This window comes from Fundulus heteroclitus, chromosome 14 (genome assembly GCF_011125445.2).
Source record: "Fundulus heteroclitus isolate FHET01 chromosome 14, MU-UCD_Fhet_4.1, whole genome shotgun sequence".
NCBI classification, from domain to species: Eukaryota; Metazoa; Chordata; class Actinopteri; order Cyprinodontiformes; family Fundulidae; genus Fundulus; species Fundulus heteroclitus.
Genome location: NC_046374.1, coordinates 19,806,495 through 19,819,805, shown reverse-complemented (window position 1 = coordinate 19,819,805; position 13,311 = coordinate 19,806,495). Strand labels below are relative to the sequence as shown.

The window sequence follows — 13,311 nt, the reverse complement described above, 5'->3', positions numbered from 1 at the left end:
TGTTAAAACGTACCAATATCAAGGTATAAGGATGTTTTGTAAAATTTCCACTTTTTTTTTTTTTTTTGCCTGTTTTAAACTTAAACAGACACGCCACAGAAAGCGATTGGTGTTTTCTCTAGTTTTGTATAATAAAGGTGACCAACACCCCCCGCCCCCCTCCTCCACCTGTTGCTGTGTATTGGCTGGTCAGCTGCCTGAGAGAAGGCTACTGTGAAAATGTGGCAGTTTGGACACTTTTTAATCCTGAAAAACACAGGTAGCCATGCTGTGGAGACATCATTACTCTGAAAACAAGTGTATTGTGAAACTCTAGTTGGAGAAGCCTCATGCTGCAGACTGCTGGCAGGCTACCTGAGTACGTAACCAGGCTAATTACCCAGCTAATATTAGCTTGTTATACATGTGCTACTCAATACAGAGCAGAACAGCAAAAGGGTGTAACGCTGTGCGCTACAGGCACTTAAAAACGACTACTTAATTTACTGTGCATGTTCTAAATGTTCAAAAATAACTAAATAACATTTACAATCATAATAATTTTACCTTAATTTTGCAGCAGTCTGGAAAAAACAAATAGTTTAACTTTTAAACAAGTTCAACTATATCAAGTTAATTAACTTTTTTTTATGAAGCTACTGTAAAATTTAAGGTTATTATATCTTGAAAATCTCATATCTGCCCATGCTTAATTAAAACGATCTCAAAAGTTTGCACAAGTATTGGTCGTTTTTCATGCACAGCCGTGTAGAAGTATTTGCCTCCATTAAGATTTCTCCACTTTTTGCTTTTTTTGTCACGTCTAATTGGTTCAAATCAAACTAATTTTAATATCAGAAAAAGACAACCTGAATACAAAATGCTAAATAGTGGTTGGGGATGTGGCCTTTTTGTATTTACCTGAGTTATCTTTATTTAATATTAATATTTGCTTCACAATCTGAACATGTGGGTGTTCAGATTGGGAGACTTGTTTAGGAGACATGTTTTTCACAGCACTGTAATAAATGTTATATTATACTGGTTTATTTTTTATATATGTCAAAGAACATTTCAATAATCAGCCATTTAAAGGTGTCGCCCAGAATTTGACTACCTAAAGTAAAGAAAAACTACCTTTATGCATGTTCAGATCTTTTCCAGCCAACTCTCAAAAGCATGTTGTCTTTCTCACACTGAAACCGCGTTACTCGTAATATTTGTTTGAGGTATAATAATAATCCAAACTGTCTCTCAAGCATGGGAGTCAGGAGGAAAATAAAAAGTACTCACAGTAAGAGCCTCACTTATTATTGATTTTTTAAAATATTTTTTTTTTGGTTTGATGCAACCAAAAACCTTTAACTTACAAATGAAAACAAGAACAGAAATATGTTTCCTTTGTCTCTCTTCCGACTGAAGCAGGTTGCCACAAACTGTGTGAAACTAGCATAAAAATCTTACTGATTTTACCCTGGACAAAAGGGGCCTAATGTCCACACACTCATGCATGTTTTCTTTCATACGCTTTTCCACAGTCGGAACGTGCAGCTTGTTAACATTGATTTCCTCAGTCAGAACAGAACAGAAGGTCAAGTGGAAAGTAGACACAGACACAGGGAGGCTTTCTAACCTGAGGGAGGCCAGGCGCTAAGGAGCTTTGATTAGTGCTGCAAAGGCTGGAGTCGCGGTGGCTATTTAGCTGCAGAAAGGGCAGGGGCGGCTTCTAAAAAGCAACACAAGATGGACAAGCTGACAACATGACACTTTAATGGGATGGCTATGGCTTTATGACAGAATCCGATCAAAAGCTTGCCGGGAGGAAGGAAGAGGAAAAAAAAAGGAAGGATAGGAGCGCAAAAAAAAAAGCTTTTTATTTGAATTAGAAGCCAGTAAAGTGAACAGCTTGCTAGAGAGGAAAGCAATTTCCTTAACATAAAAAACTGGGAGTAGAGCAACTTTTTTCTGAAACGGTTTAGCAGAATGTTTAAAGATACCTGCAGGCTACCTTGAGCTTATTTATTGCTCACAAAAAGTACCAGAATCTTATAGGGAAAACGTGTGTTGTACTCTCAAGGTGGAAAGGATAAGCTGTATTTTACACAGCACCACTGGTCCCTGAATGATCTGCATTCACATTTTCACTGAGATGTCATGAATTGCATTATTTTATTGTTTTATTGTATTTTGGCCATTGTGGCCATGATTGTCATTAATTACGGGCTTTTCATCATACATTTAAACTGTTCTTTTTCCATAATGAAATTATTTTGCAATACAAACGTTGAATACATTTTTAAAATAATTGCACTAATAGGTTGAATCTATTGATGCTCTCCAACCCACACAGGGTAAAATTATACAGACCTCCTCAAGTTGGTTAACAGTCCCTGGATTATATGGTCATGTCTCTCCAAAACCTTAATTCTGTTCTTTGCTTTTTGCATTCGAGACCCAGTTTTGACACGATCTTGGAATCATCTAGCTGGAACACCTAGTTGTGTCCAAGCTTAAGCCATCTAGCTGTTAATTTGAGATCAAGTTTAAGAACTTGGGACGTAGTTCTGCTTTTTTATAATCCCATCCACTTTCTGCAAACCACAAATTTGGCAGCAAAACGCCCCCTTAACATGATGCTGCTGCGGTCATGCTCATCAGTTGCAACACGGTTCTTAAAGCTACAATCACATTGTTTAATGTAGTGCTGTGCATGCTGGCACATTAGGAAAGCTGTATTACTCGCGTCTAAACGTGAGCAAATTAAACACATTTTGAGCAAAAAACAATCAAGAAATTGAAGAATCTTTCACATGGGATAGCCTGCATTCGGAATAATGTAGCTATGCTGTAGCGTTATTTCTCTACGGCAAAGGTTCTTCCTATGGCACTGAAATAATAAAGTAGATATGCAAAAGAGTGAACGAGGTAGAATTTAAAAGACTCACCCTGTCTTCTATAAACATTTATGTAGTCATTAGCTACGTTTACACGGACAAAAGTAATCGGAATGGTTTATGCACTGCAAAAAGAGAACTAAAAACAAGTAAAATTTTCTTGAAATTAATGTATTTACCCTTGATTTGAGCAGGTAAATAAGATTTTTTGCCAATGGAATGAGTATTTTTACCCCTAAAATAAGATAATTAGATATACTGCACTTGAAATAAGATGATAGCGATGAACTGTTCTTATTTTGAGGGCTAAAATCCTATTCCATTGGCAAATAGTCTTATTTACCTGCTCAAACCAAGGGTAAATACATTCATTTCAAGCAAATTTTACTTGTTTTTAGTTCTGTTTTTGCAGTGTGCTGATTGACAATACGATCAATGCCGTAAACGCTTGTCAGGCTCAAGCTATTCCGAAGGTGGCAAACTGACCTGAGTGCAATTGTGTGCCAAAATTAAAAGTGAAGTATTTCCGCAACTCACCAACGTCAAATATTCAGTTATGAATATGCCAATAATTTTCTCTTCTTTCTCTGGGATTTTCAGAATTTTTATGTATGTATTTGAGCCTGACTATTTATTTTTGACCAAAGAATGATTAAAATCCACAAAAAATCCAAATGTGTGCACCAAATTCTTGCATTAAATAATAAATTCAACCTTATGTCGTATAATCTTTTGACTCTGGTAAAAGAAAAATAATAATAAATCCTTCCAAAGCCTTCCATAAATGTGAGCTGTATGCCTATGAGGAGGTATGTAAACTTTTAACCAGCATTCTGCATTTTCAGGGTTGCCAATTCAAAAAAAAATAAATAAATAAATAAAAAAGTGAAATTAAACATCTTTTTTTTCTCCAAATACTTGTTTTTTTTATCCTCCAGAGTCCAAAAAGTGTACCGGACCTGTTCTTCGCCTGTAAGACTTAGGTAGATACACTTCAGCGTTCTAGACGACACTGGATGAGGTTAATCGGATATAGAAATACGATTAACATAAAATTTTTCAACACAAATCAGATTTTAGTTCTTTAGTTAGGGTGTAAACAAATAATAAACATGCACTTGGCTAATATGCATCTCATTACAAGGGTTTCTAATAAGTCCTTTAGCGTACGTTGGAAAAAAAAGACGGGCCGCCTAACTTACAAACATCATTGCATTTACTGATATGGTAATTTTCCAACAGTCTGAAAAATAAGACAGAACACACATTCTATTTTCTTTTTTATATATTTCCAGGTTTGGTAAAAGGTTGGTTGAATAAAGGGTTGAGTTCAGTGTTTGTGAGTGCTGTATCTATAAAAAAAAAAGGTCGCTAAGCAACAGGATAAAAAGGCCAGGGCTGCACTTTAAATACATGTTTTGAATTTGTTAATAATTATCGATATCGATGATTTTATCTATATGTTTTGTTTTATATAATGTCCAAAAAAGGGCGCCAGTTCAACACGGGGCAACATAGAGACTATGCACACGATTTATGGAGGACAATTTACCCAACAGTCACTCCTGACTGTGAAAGATGCTGTATGTAGAGGCTGAAAACCTACAGCTGGAATCTTAGCATTACAAAATGGTTGAGTCACTAAGAAGTGGAGTACAGAAAGAATGTGAAGAAAAATGTCATCAACTCTAAAGGTAACGCTTTGGGAGTTTTTCACCCATTCTTCTTGCTGAAAGTGTTGAATTATTTCGGATACTTGTGGTTAGTGGGCTTTATTAGCTATACATAGTTTCTTTCCCCCATCACCTTTCTTGTCTCTGTTATTTGCTGGCATTTTGTAAAAAAATAAAATAAAATGTGTAAAATCTTAACCAAGCGGTTCCCTTCGACACAAAAAAAAAAGGATTGAAGGCTTGTTCAGCAGCGAAGAGGCTTTCTTTTAGTCAGGTTCGGACGCTGGGGTTTGTGCACAAATAGCTCTAGAAAAATGCAGGCGGGATGAAATAAAAAGCACTTCCAGTAAAAGCCTCAAATATGACTTCACCCTTTTTTCTACGTGCAAGAAGATAAAATAAATGTACGCTAAAAATATGAAAAGACAAACTTGAAAACAGGTATGCAATATCTATTTTGATATCTGACAGCAGAGCTTTTCCACTTAAGATTGAACCATTTTTGACTCTTTTTAGAATTGACCTGCTTTTTTTTATCTTTGCTTTTTCCCCCTCTTAATAAAGGCACCGCTGATGATTTGTCAGTTTAACAATAATACAAGATCTTGTACAGTTTTGTGGACCACAACTTGGCCTAAAAAGCATTTTTTTCGGAAAACGCTATTATTTTGGGCTGCATCTATAGGGAAAAGCAGCGAGAAGATGGCTACTTCCTACTTACAGTTTTCATTTATTTTATTTGCATCAATAATTTTTATTTTCACTGACATTTTCACAGGAAGTAGATGATAATTTGGACATTGTATGAGGAGGATAAACATGTGTAAATGTTTTGAACTTCTATAGATAAGTCATTTTAAACAAATGATCTTTCTAACAAGCAACTACCTTTTAGAAATTCATTGTTTACAACAACTGAGGTCTGAAACTCTCTCAGATCTAAAATAACTGGGATTTCAAAAGATGATTATTTAGCATATCCCAAGGAAAAGAACAAGCTTAGGATCGGTACATCAGAAAAAGATTCAGTGTTTGGATTCGCCTGTCCCTCTAAATATTATTGAGCTGGAGACATCTGCTTTAGACGTGTCTCTGCTACAAAACAGCTCAAACGCTGACGCCTATTAATGATGAACGCCTTCCAAAACGTCTAAAACTAGCCAGACAGGTGGCTCTGAGTGTCAGGATTTGGAGGTGTTTGGTTATGATTCTGATTTGGTTTCATGTTTTTCATGTCAGCGCTCAGTCCAGGTAGATTTGTGAAGATTCTTTTCATAGTTACTGCTTTGTCTTAATATGCACTGTACGAGTTTTTACCCTTTTTGGACCGATTGTTCATTGTCGTGTGAGAATTTTTTTGGATTGATAATCTGATCAACATGCATATAAACGTTTGTCAGCCTCGAGTTATTCTGAATGTGGCAAACTGACCCGAGTGTGCATGTGCGCCCGAAGTAACCGTGACGTATTTCCGCGTTGGTGAGTGGCGGAAATACGTCAGGAAGCAAGACTGTCGGGGCTCCCGATACAACCTTTCTGTTCTGTTGCTTATTCAGTAATGTTTCAACTATAATTAGAGTCTGGTAAATCCAGCCTGGGCACTCAGAAGAGAAACAAACTTGTATAGTACTGCTTTGTTTGCTATTTTTGTTGTTTAGCAAAGACCAGAAGTACTTCTTCCTCTGTGTTTTTTTTAGGGGAATTTGATAACTGCGCTTGTCAGAGTGGTTATAGTCTTAATAAAGTCAGGAAGCATATACACACACATTATGATCCGATTAATTGATTGTGTGCCCATATAAACGGTACAATCCGATTATTTAATCTGAATACATTTAATCTAATTGTGAAATTTTGTGCATGTAAACACAGCTACTGACTCGATGAATCTCACTACACTTCCTATGACAGCCAACCTTTCATCATTTGGCATTTTATGATCAGCTGAATATAACTGTGTGGTATTTAGGTTTGAATTTGACTGTATGCATCTGAACTATGTGTCTCTTTGGTTGTCTTCTACTGCTATAATGGGACTGATGGGAATCAAATTTGGACTAGGTCTAAGGAGCTGGATATGAAGTGAATCTTTGTTTGCTTTTAAGTGCTTGCATATATTAGGACAGTATAGAAACTGAATTGAATTTAATATTTTTCCTACAAAGAAGCCCTTCCACTCATTGCTTTAGGGTCAATAATTTGGAGCTTTGCTGATAAACTGAACACCATTTAAAAAAAAAAAAAGTATCCCACAGCTTTGCTTAGCACTATTTTACATGACATCTAAAACGCCTCCCCAAAAAGCTTTATCATGTTCAAGACTCGCTTCTTGACTCAGATTTGAGAAATCTCTCGCGGGAAAGTCGGCAACCCTGAAACTGTACGGCTGAGTATCTATAAATAATGTAACAATGACATTTCATCATCACTGTGCCTCCACTCCCAGTTACCGCTAGATTATTCTGCAACAGAACAGAGCTGCATGACGCCAGATGAAAATACACCTTCCCTTTTTTTTCTCCTTTCCTCTCCGGGGAAAACTTCCGATTCTACTTCATATCCATAAAAGCAAACATTATTTGTATATCAAAGGCAGAACTAAAGAGGAGGGACTCGGCTAAACAGTGTGAGACACAAAAGGAGAGAGGAGACGGGAGAGATAATACGACCAAGATTACATGTGATGGATGGGTGATGCAACCGAGATGGAGGAGGCAAAAGGAGAGAGACAGATTACCTGGCGTGCGCGACGTGGCATGCATGCGAAAGCCGCGCTGCGTTTCTCAACAGCAGGAGACGGAGCGGGGCTATGTATCGACTCAGGCTGAGAGAGCCGGGTAGAGGGGGAGAGACGCAGGAATGAGGCAACTCATAATATAGTAAAAAGTGTTTCAAATGCTTCGTTATTTCAGGAATTTATGAGAATCTGTGCCTAAAAACCTCCTGGAATCCTTTCAGAAACCAGGTTTGCTACATCACTTTTGGTATTTAAACACATTTCCCTGAAACTGAGATAACGGTCACCAACGTCTTCACAAGATTCTGACAAAGAAGAGCTCTCTGACTAGAGGTCTTACATTTCAGACTAAAGGAGACAATGATAACTTTCACTACAGTAATCTTCTGCTTTGGAGAACAAAAGCAAATGTATGCCACAAAGCTAAAGTTAAACTTTGTAAACCAATACTCTATTTCTGGAAATTATATTAGATGTAACAGAGCTCGCGTCTGCATGATAAATACGAAGCTACGGCACATAACGAGGGTCTTTAAACCTAATTTATAGATATCAGTTGATGGGCTTGAGCGTCCTTTGGACAGAGGTAGCCTTCTTGTCCCCAGTCTCTATTTATTTAATTGACTGACTGTCGGCTGTCTTCACATAGAGCAAAATATAAGAGCGATATATTTTTAGTATAGCTTTTCTCTAAGAAATAAATTATCTTATTGTGGTACAAAACTTAAAGAGTGAATCCTTTATGCCGATCATTGAGTTTTCTTAAGACTCCTACAAATGCAATATTTAAAGTGTAACTCAGCCCCATGTAAAGGCATAAAAGTCCCCAGACAAATTTGAAATATTCCCCCAAAGTGGGCGGGGATAAGTGGTTTCTGTGTGTGGGTTTTATTTGCCATATTGTTTGGTATTCCCCCCCACCACCTCGTCACTTTCCTGTCCTACCATCCCAAAGGTAAACAGGAATTTACTTGAAACTAAGTTCCAAAAAAAATTTAAAAAAAAGTAAAAAACAAAGCAACTGGACTTGTTTTTCGTGGTTGAAGACGTTTCAAAAAGTCTGGAGTGATGTGGAATAACAAGCTTTATACTACTTTATACTATATACTATTGTTACTCCACATTACTCCAGACTTTTTGAATTGAGAAAGCTTCCTGGAGAGGATGCGAAACGTCTTCAACTACGGAAAACAAGTCCAGTTGCTTTGTTTTTTACTTTTTTTTTTGGAATGACCATGACCTGGATGACTGAGAATCTTCACCAATTGAAATTAAGATTAAGCAACAAACACTCCAGGTGGGCATCGTGTAAAACAAAGGATGCATTGAAAAGCTCAGTGGAGGACATGTGATGCTGCGGGACTAGTTATGAGTCGTTGGGTGTTTCAGGAGGATAACAACCCTATTATAATAAGATGTATGATCAGATCAACATAAAAATGTTTCACCAGCCTTAAATCAGCCTCCTGGCATGACAACCTTAGATACTATGCGTTTTTTCCCCCTTGCTGAATAAATGTACTCAGATTAAGGATTGGATTTCTCCGTTTTTGATTAAGATTGTGCAACTGCATAAAAAGAGTCGCTTATTTGAAGGCTGTTTTTTTAACACATGTGTAACAGGGACGCTAATCACGAGCGGAGGGCTGTGCAAGCTAGAATGAAGCCTTCTCTGTTCGTTAGATTATGAGTCGCAACACGCCTAATGAGAAGATCAAGTGTTAGGAAAAGCAGAAGGGAATATGTGAAAATGAAGAGGTATCTAACTGAGAGAGATATGACACTGAAGCCGGGCCAGCGGCAGCCCCAGCAGGAAGCTACTTAGTCATGATTTAAAGGCCTGAGGGCACTTTCAAACAACAAACTATGTGGTTGATGTGGCGATTTTCCAATGAGAGGTTCTTTAAAAAGGTTAAAGCTTAGTAAGATAGTTAATATTCTAGCACGGTGTGTTGCTCCTAGAAAAAAAAAAAAAGTGTTAGAAAATTACTTTCAGCAAGCAAAGGGCCACTGTAGTACAGTGGTAGCACATAAATTGTGCTTTTTAGCTTTGAAAATGCCCTAAAAGCCCTGAAAAGACAGAATAAACTGTCCCATGAGATGAAGAAAAAGAGGCAACACGGGCAGCAGTGACCTTTATATTACAGGGAAGCTAAATAACAGTTAGTTTGGCTGTGTTTTACAGACTCACCCTGGGCCGGTGACTAATACTCTGGACCAGGAAGGAGACAGGGTTGCCTGCTTTTCGTATAGCTTCCACAGCTTCCTCGTGGCTTGCGTCGCGTAAATCGACTCCATCCACCTGAAAAAAAAAAAAAAAAAAAACTAATAAAAATATGTCTAACGGCATCAACTCTGCTTGTTAACCGAGACGCTTCGTCACCTCCACGATCCTGTCCCCGGTCTTGATGGTCCCGTTCTGTCCTGCAGGACTGTCCTCCAGGATGTGCTTGATGAAAATGCCCCTCATCACCTCCCCGTTGCTCAGGCGACTGCCCATCCCTCTGCCTCCGACGATGCTGATCCCCAGGGACTTACCGGGCTCTCTGAAAAGCTCCACTCTGAGGAAGGCAGCGGCATTCTCGTTTTTCCATAATTATCATTTTAAAAGGCTGGGCCGTTTGTGCTGATGAGATGTGTTCAGACAATTACAGTAGAGACGTTAAGTGTATGCTTACTTTCTCGGCTGATTCCAGTTGCTGTAAGAGGCGCTCTCCTCTCCCTCTCCATCTTCACGCTCGGGGAGGTTGGGAATATCTCTAAAAAATGTAATGAAAATGTCACATCAACAGCATAGCTGGAGAAATTAAATGTTATGCGTGACTTTTGGAGCTTATTAAAGGTACAGACGCATAAAACAAACTTCATCTGTCAGACTGATTCTTTTGGGGGGGAAGGGATAATTCATTTCAGTTTATTCATATAGCAACAAATCCTGGACAAATGTCATCTCAAGGCACTTTACCGAAACAGAAATTCAGTCCAACGACCCACATGTAATCTTAAAGTTTATAAATGTCTGTTGCTTTCTTTGTAAAACTGCAATATATCTTCAACAGTGACTCTAAAAGAGTCTAATGGTAGATTGTTTTGCCGCAGATTTTAAGGACACTTCCTTACGGTCTGTACTTGCTGCAGATTTCATATTTACAGCCTGACCATCTCTCATGAATTTATTGTAAGCTTCTGTACAAAATGGTTAAAACATGACTGAGAACCTTGGAAATTTCAGTCAGAAAAGTGCAGTCTTGACATAGATTTGTAGAAACCCCATCCATTAAATACATTTCTAATCAGAAATGCGCTCATGAATTGGCTGATCAATAATCTGCAATTTTCTTGATTTTTTAATGTTCATTAAAGGCACCAAAACTAAGAATTCTAATTATTTTTGATCTGCAAACACATCAATGTTTTAATGGTTGGAAAGGGAAAATAAATCCCAGCATTTTCCCTTAGAAGCAGAACTGCAACTTTTTTTCTTTTTCTTCTTGCAGCTTTTTCCTTTCAAGGCTCGCCACAGAGAGACATCTGTCTCCATCGACCTCTATCTTCTGCATCTTCTTGTCTCAGACCATCTACTGTTACTTCATTTCCTCCATCCATAAATCTCCGCTTTGGTCTTCCTCTAGGCCTCTTGGCTGTCAGTTCCAGCCTCATCATCCTTCTACCAATGTACTCGCTATCCCTCCTCTGTACATATCCAAACCATCTCAGTCTGGCCCTCTGATGTCCTCATTTCTAAACCTATCAAATATCGTCACTCCCAAAGAGAACCTCAACATCTTCATCAATGCTACCTCCAGCGCTGCTAAGGACCACTAAGGTCTTCTGGCTCCAGCCTGCTCTGCATACCTAGAACACAAACTAAACATGGAGAAGCAGCATTTAGTTCCTATGCTCCACTTATCTGGAACAAATTTCCAGAAAACTGTAAAAGTGCAGAAAGCCTGAGTTCTTTTAAATCAAGATTAAAAACACATTTGTTTAGGATTGCCTTTGACTGTTCTAGTTAAACTGTTTTAATGAAACATCATTAGTTTAAGTTTGTAATCCAACTGTTTTTAATGTTCTATTTTGTTTCTACATTCTATCCCTACTTGCTTTTATTCTGTTTTATTTTCATATATTTTAATCATGTAAAGCACTTTGCATTGTCTCTGTACTAATTTGTGCTATATAAATAAATTTGCCTTGCCTTGTCTTTTTCTACAACTTCTACAAAATCTATGAAATAATCTGCAGGATATTTTATTTGGTACTGGCCAGGAACAGACTGATCAGGGTATCTCTAGTTCCGATAATAGGGACTTCAATAACAGGAAATTTAAATTACAACACGTTTCTCAACCTAGGAATATATAATATATATAGGAACATAATCCTTGTCTGCAACAATGTCAAGAATATAAAGGATATTTCTTTTCTCTGCACCTAAAATTATTCAACCCTCAATATAAATTTGGTTGATCCGCACAATAGAAAAACAAGCAAACAAGAACAATTTTAATTGCTCAACTTAACGAATATTGCAGGTGCTATGCTGGTTTGGACAACTTTTTTCCCTTAACAAATGAAATCAGCTTTTTGTATTTACTCAGGCTCTCTTTGTCTAATGTTGAAAGTCGTTTGCTGATCTTAAAACACGCAAATGTGACAATAAAGCAAAAACTAAAGAAATGTGTAAGAGGGCAATACTTTATCCTTTTTTTTTTTAACAGCACCGTATATTTCATCTGAAGGACCGTCATGGGTTACAGACCTTGTGCATGGCATGAAGACTTACTTTTGGGCCGTCTCAGAGAAGATGTCATCGTTAGCTTGCTCAAGGCTGGCCTTGTACTCCTCCAGGTACTCGGCGGGGACGTATGTAACACTAAACCCAAATGCACACACACACAGAAACATTCACATGTGCCTTTTTTTTTAAATTAACAGACCTTTATTCTTATTTAGAAACTCATTTCCCCACCTTAGTGACAATTAGCGATCCGATTCATTACTAAAATGTGCAGCGCTTACTAAAAATAGAGACTAGCCCTGCAGCTGTTCTCGTTTACAGTCCGAGGCTTGTCCTTTTCAGAGTTTGCCTCCCGGTAAACACATTCTCCTCATAACAAGCTCAAGGTGAGACGTCCATGAATTTTAAATGCAGGGCTTTGAAAGCGAACCGCTGAAAACAGCTGTTTACCTTCAGAAATGTCTGGGCAAATCAAGTCTTCAGTCACCTATTGCGCGACAAATGCGACAAATCTGAAGGATTCTTTTAATCTATTATTAATTGAAAGCGAGCAGACGGCTCCTGCGTCGTGAGAGTCGAGCTGAGAGATGGGTGACAAACTGCCATCTACTCGCAAATCCATCTGAAAACAATTCAGAGAGAAGCTGATTCTCAAGGGCGCATTAACACATCAGAGTGAGGCTGACAGATCTTCAGCAGATGGGTGCAATTGTTTTCTTTCTTTTTTTTTTTTTTACTTGATGGCATGCAGGCAGAGGAAGAAAATTAATCCTGGAGAAATTATGGAATAGATGAGCTGCTTCATTAAAATCATCAAAACATGCAGTGAGTAAAATGTCAGCGACAAACAAGAAGAAAAAAAAAAAAGAAGGTGTTAATGGTTTTAGTCACAAAAAGAAAATCAGGCAGAGAGTTTGGGAGGATGAACAGATGACACAGCCTGTCAAGATTTATCCAGGTGGGATTTAATCTTCCTCACAAATGTTCTTCTTTCGCTCTTAAGTTGAAAACTAATTGCCACTCGAGTGACCTCACCCCTCTGGATAAACCTCTCATCGGACAAATGAAAAACAAAACAGAGGACAAGAAAGGAAAACCGAAGCGTCGGCGTCTTTCCGAGACTCGGCGTGGAAGTTAGTCATACTCACACATAAAACGGGCACAGATCGTCCTCAGGTGCACAAGCAGATCTAGAATGTGAAGAGTTGGCTTTTTTATGCACCGAAGCTAACAAACTGCCAAGTTTAGTTCAGCAAGCAGAGTTTACAAAAAATAAATAAAAATAAA

At 38.0% G+C, this 13,311-nt stretch overlaps 1 protein-coding gene across 10 annotated transcripts in view; it reads right to left on the bottom strand.

The window, feature by feature from the left end:
- The window catches only part of LOC105937284 (multiple PDZ domain protein), a 76,955-nt gene that overhangs the window by 22,690 nt on the left and 40,954 nt on the right, over positions 1-13,311 (bottom strand). For 3 of the 10 annotated variants that reach the window (XM_036146503.1, XM_036146502.1, XM_036146504.1), the window contains exons 23-29: positions 13,173-13,214; positions 12,070-12,159; positions 9,962-10,042; positions 9,667-9,844; positions 9,475-9,585; positions 7,284-7,370; positions 1,613-1,705 (exon numbers count right to left, since the gene is read on the bottom strand). In XM_036146503.1, coding sequence (XP_036002396.1) covers positions 1,613-1,705; positions 7,284-7,370; positions 9,475-9,585; positions 9,667-9,844; positions 9,962-10,042; positions 12,070-12,159; positions 13,173-13,214 — 682 coding nt within the window. The remainder of the gene's footprint in view (positions 1-1,612; positions 1,706-7,283; positions 7,371-9,474; positions 9,586-9,666; positions 9,845-9,961; positions 10,043-12,069; positions 12,160-13,172; positions 13,215-13,311) is intronic. The other 7 variants (XM_036146506.1, XM_036146509.1, XM_036146510.1 and 4 more) reach the window with 5 other exon arrangements.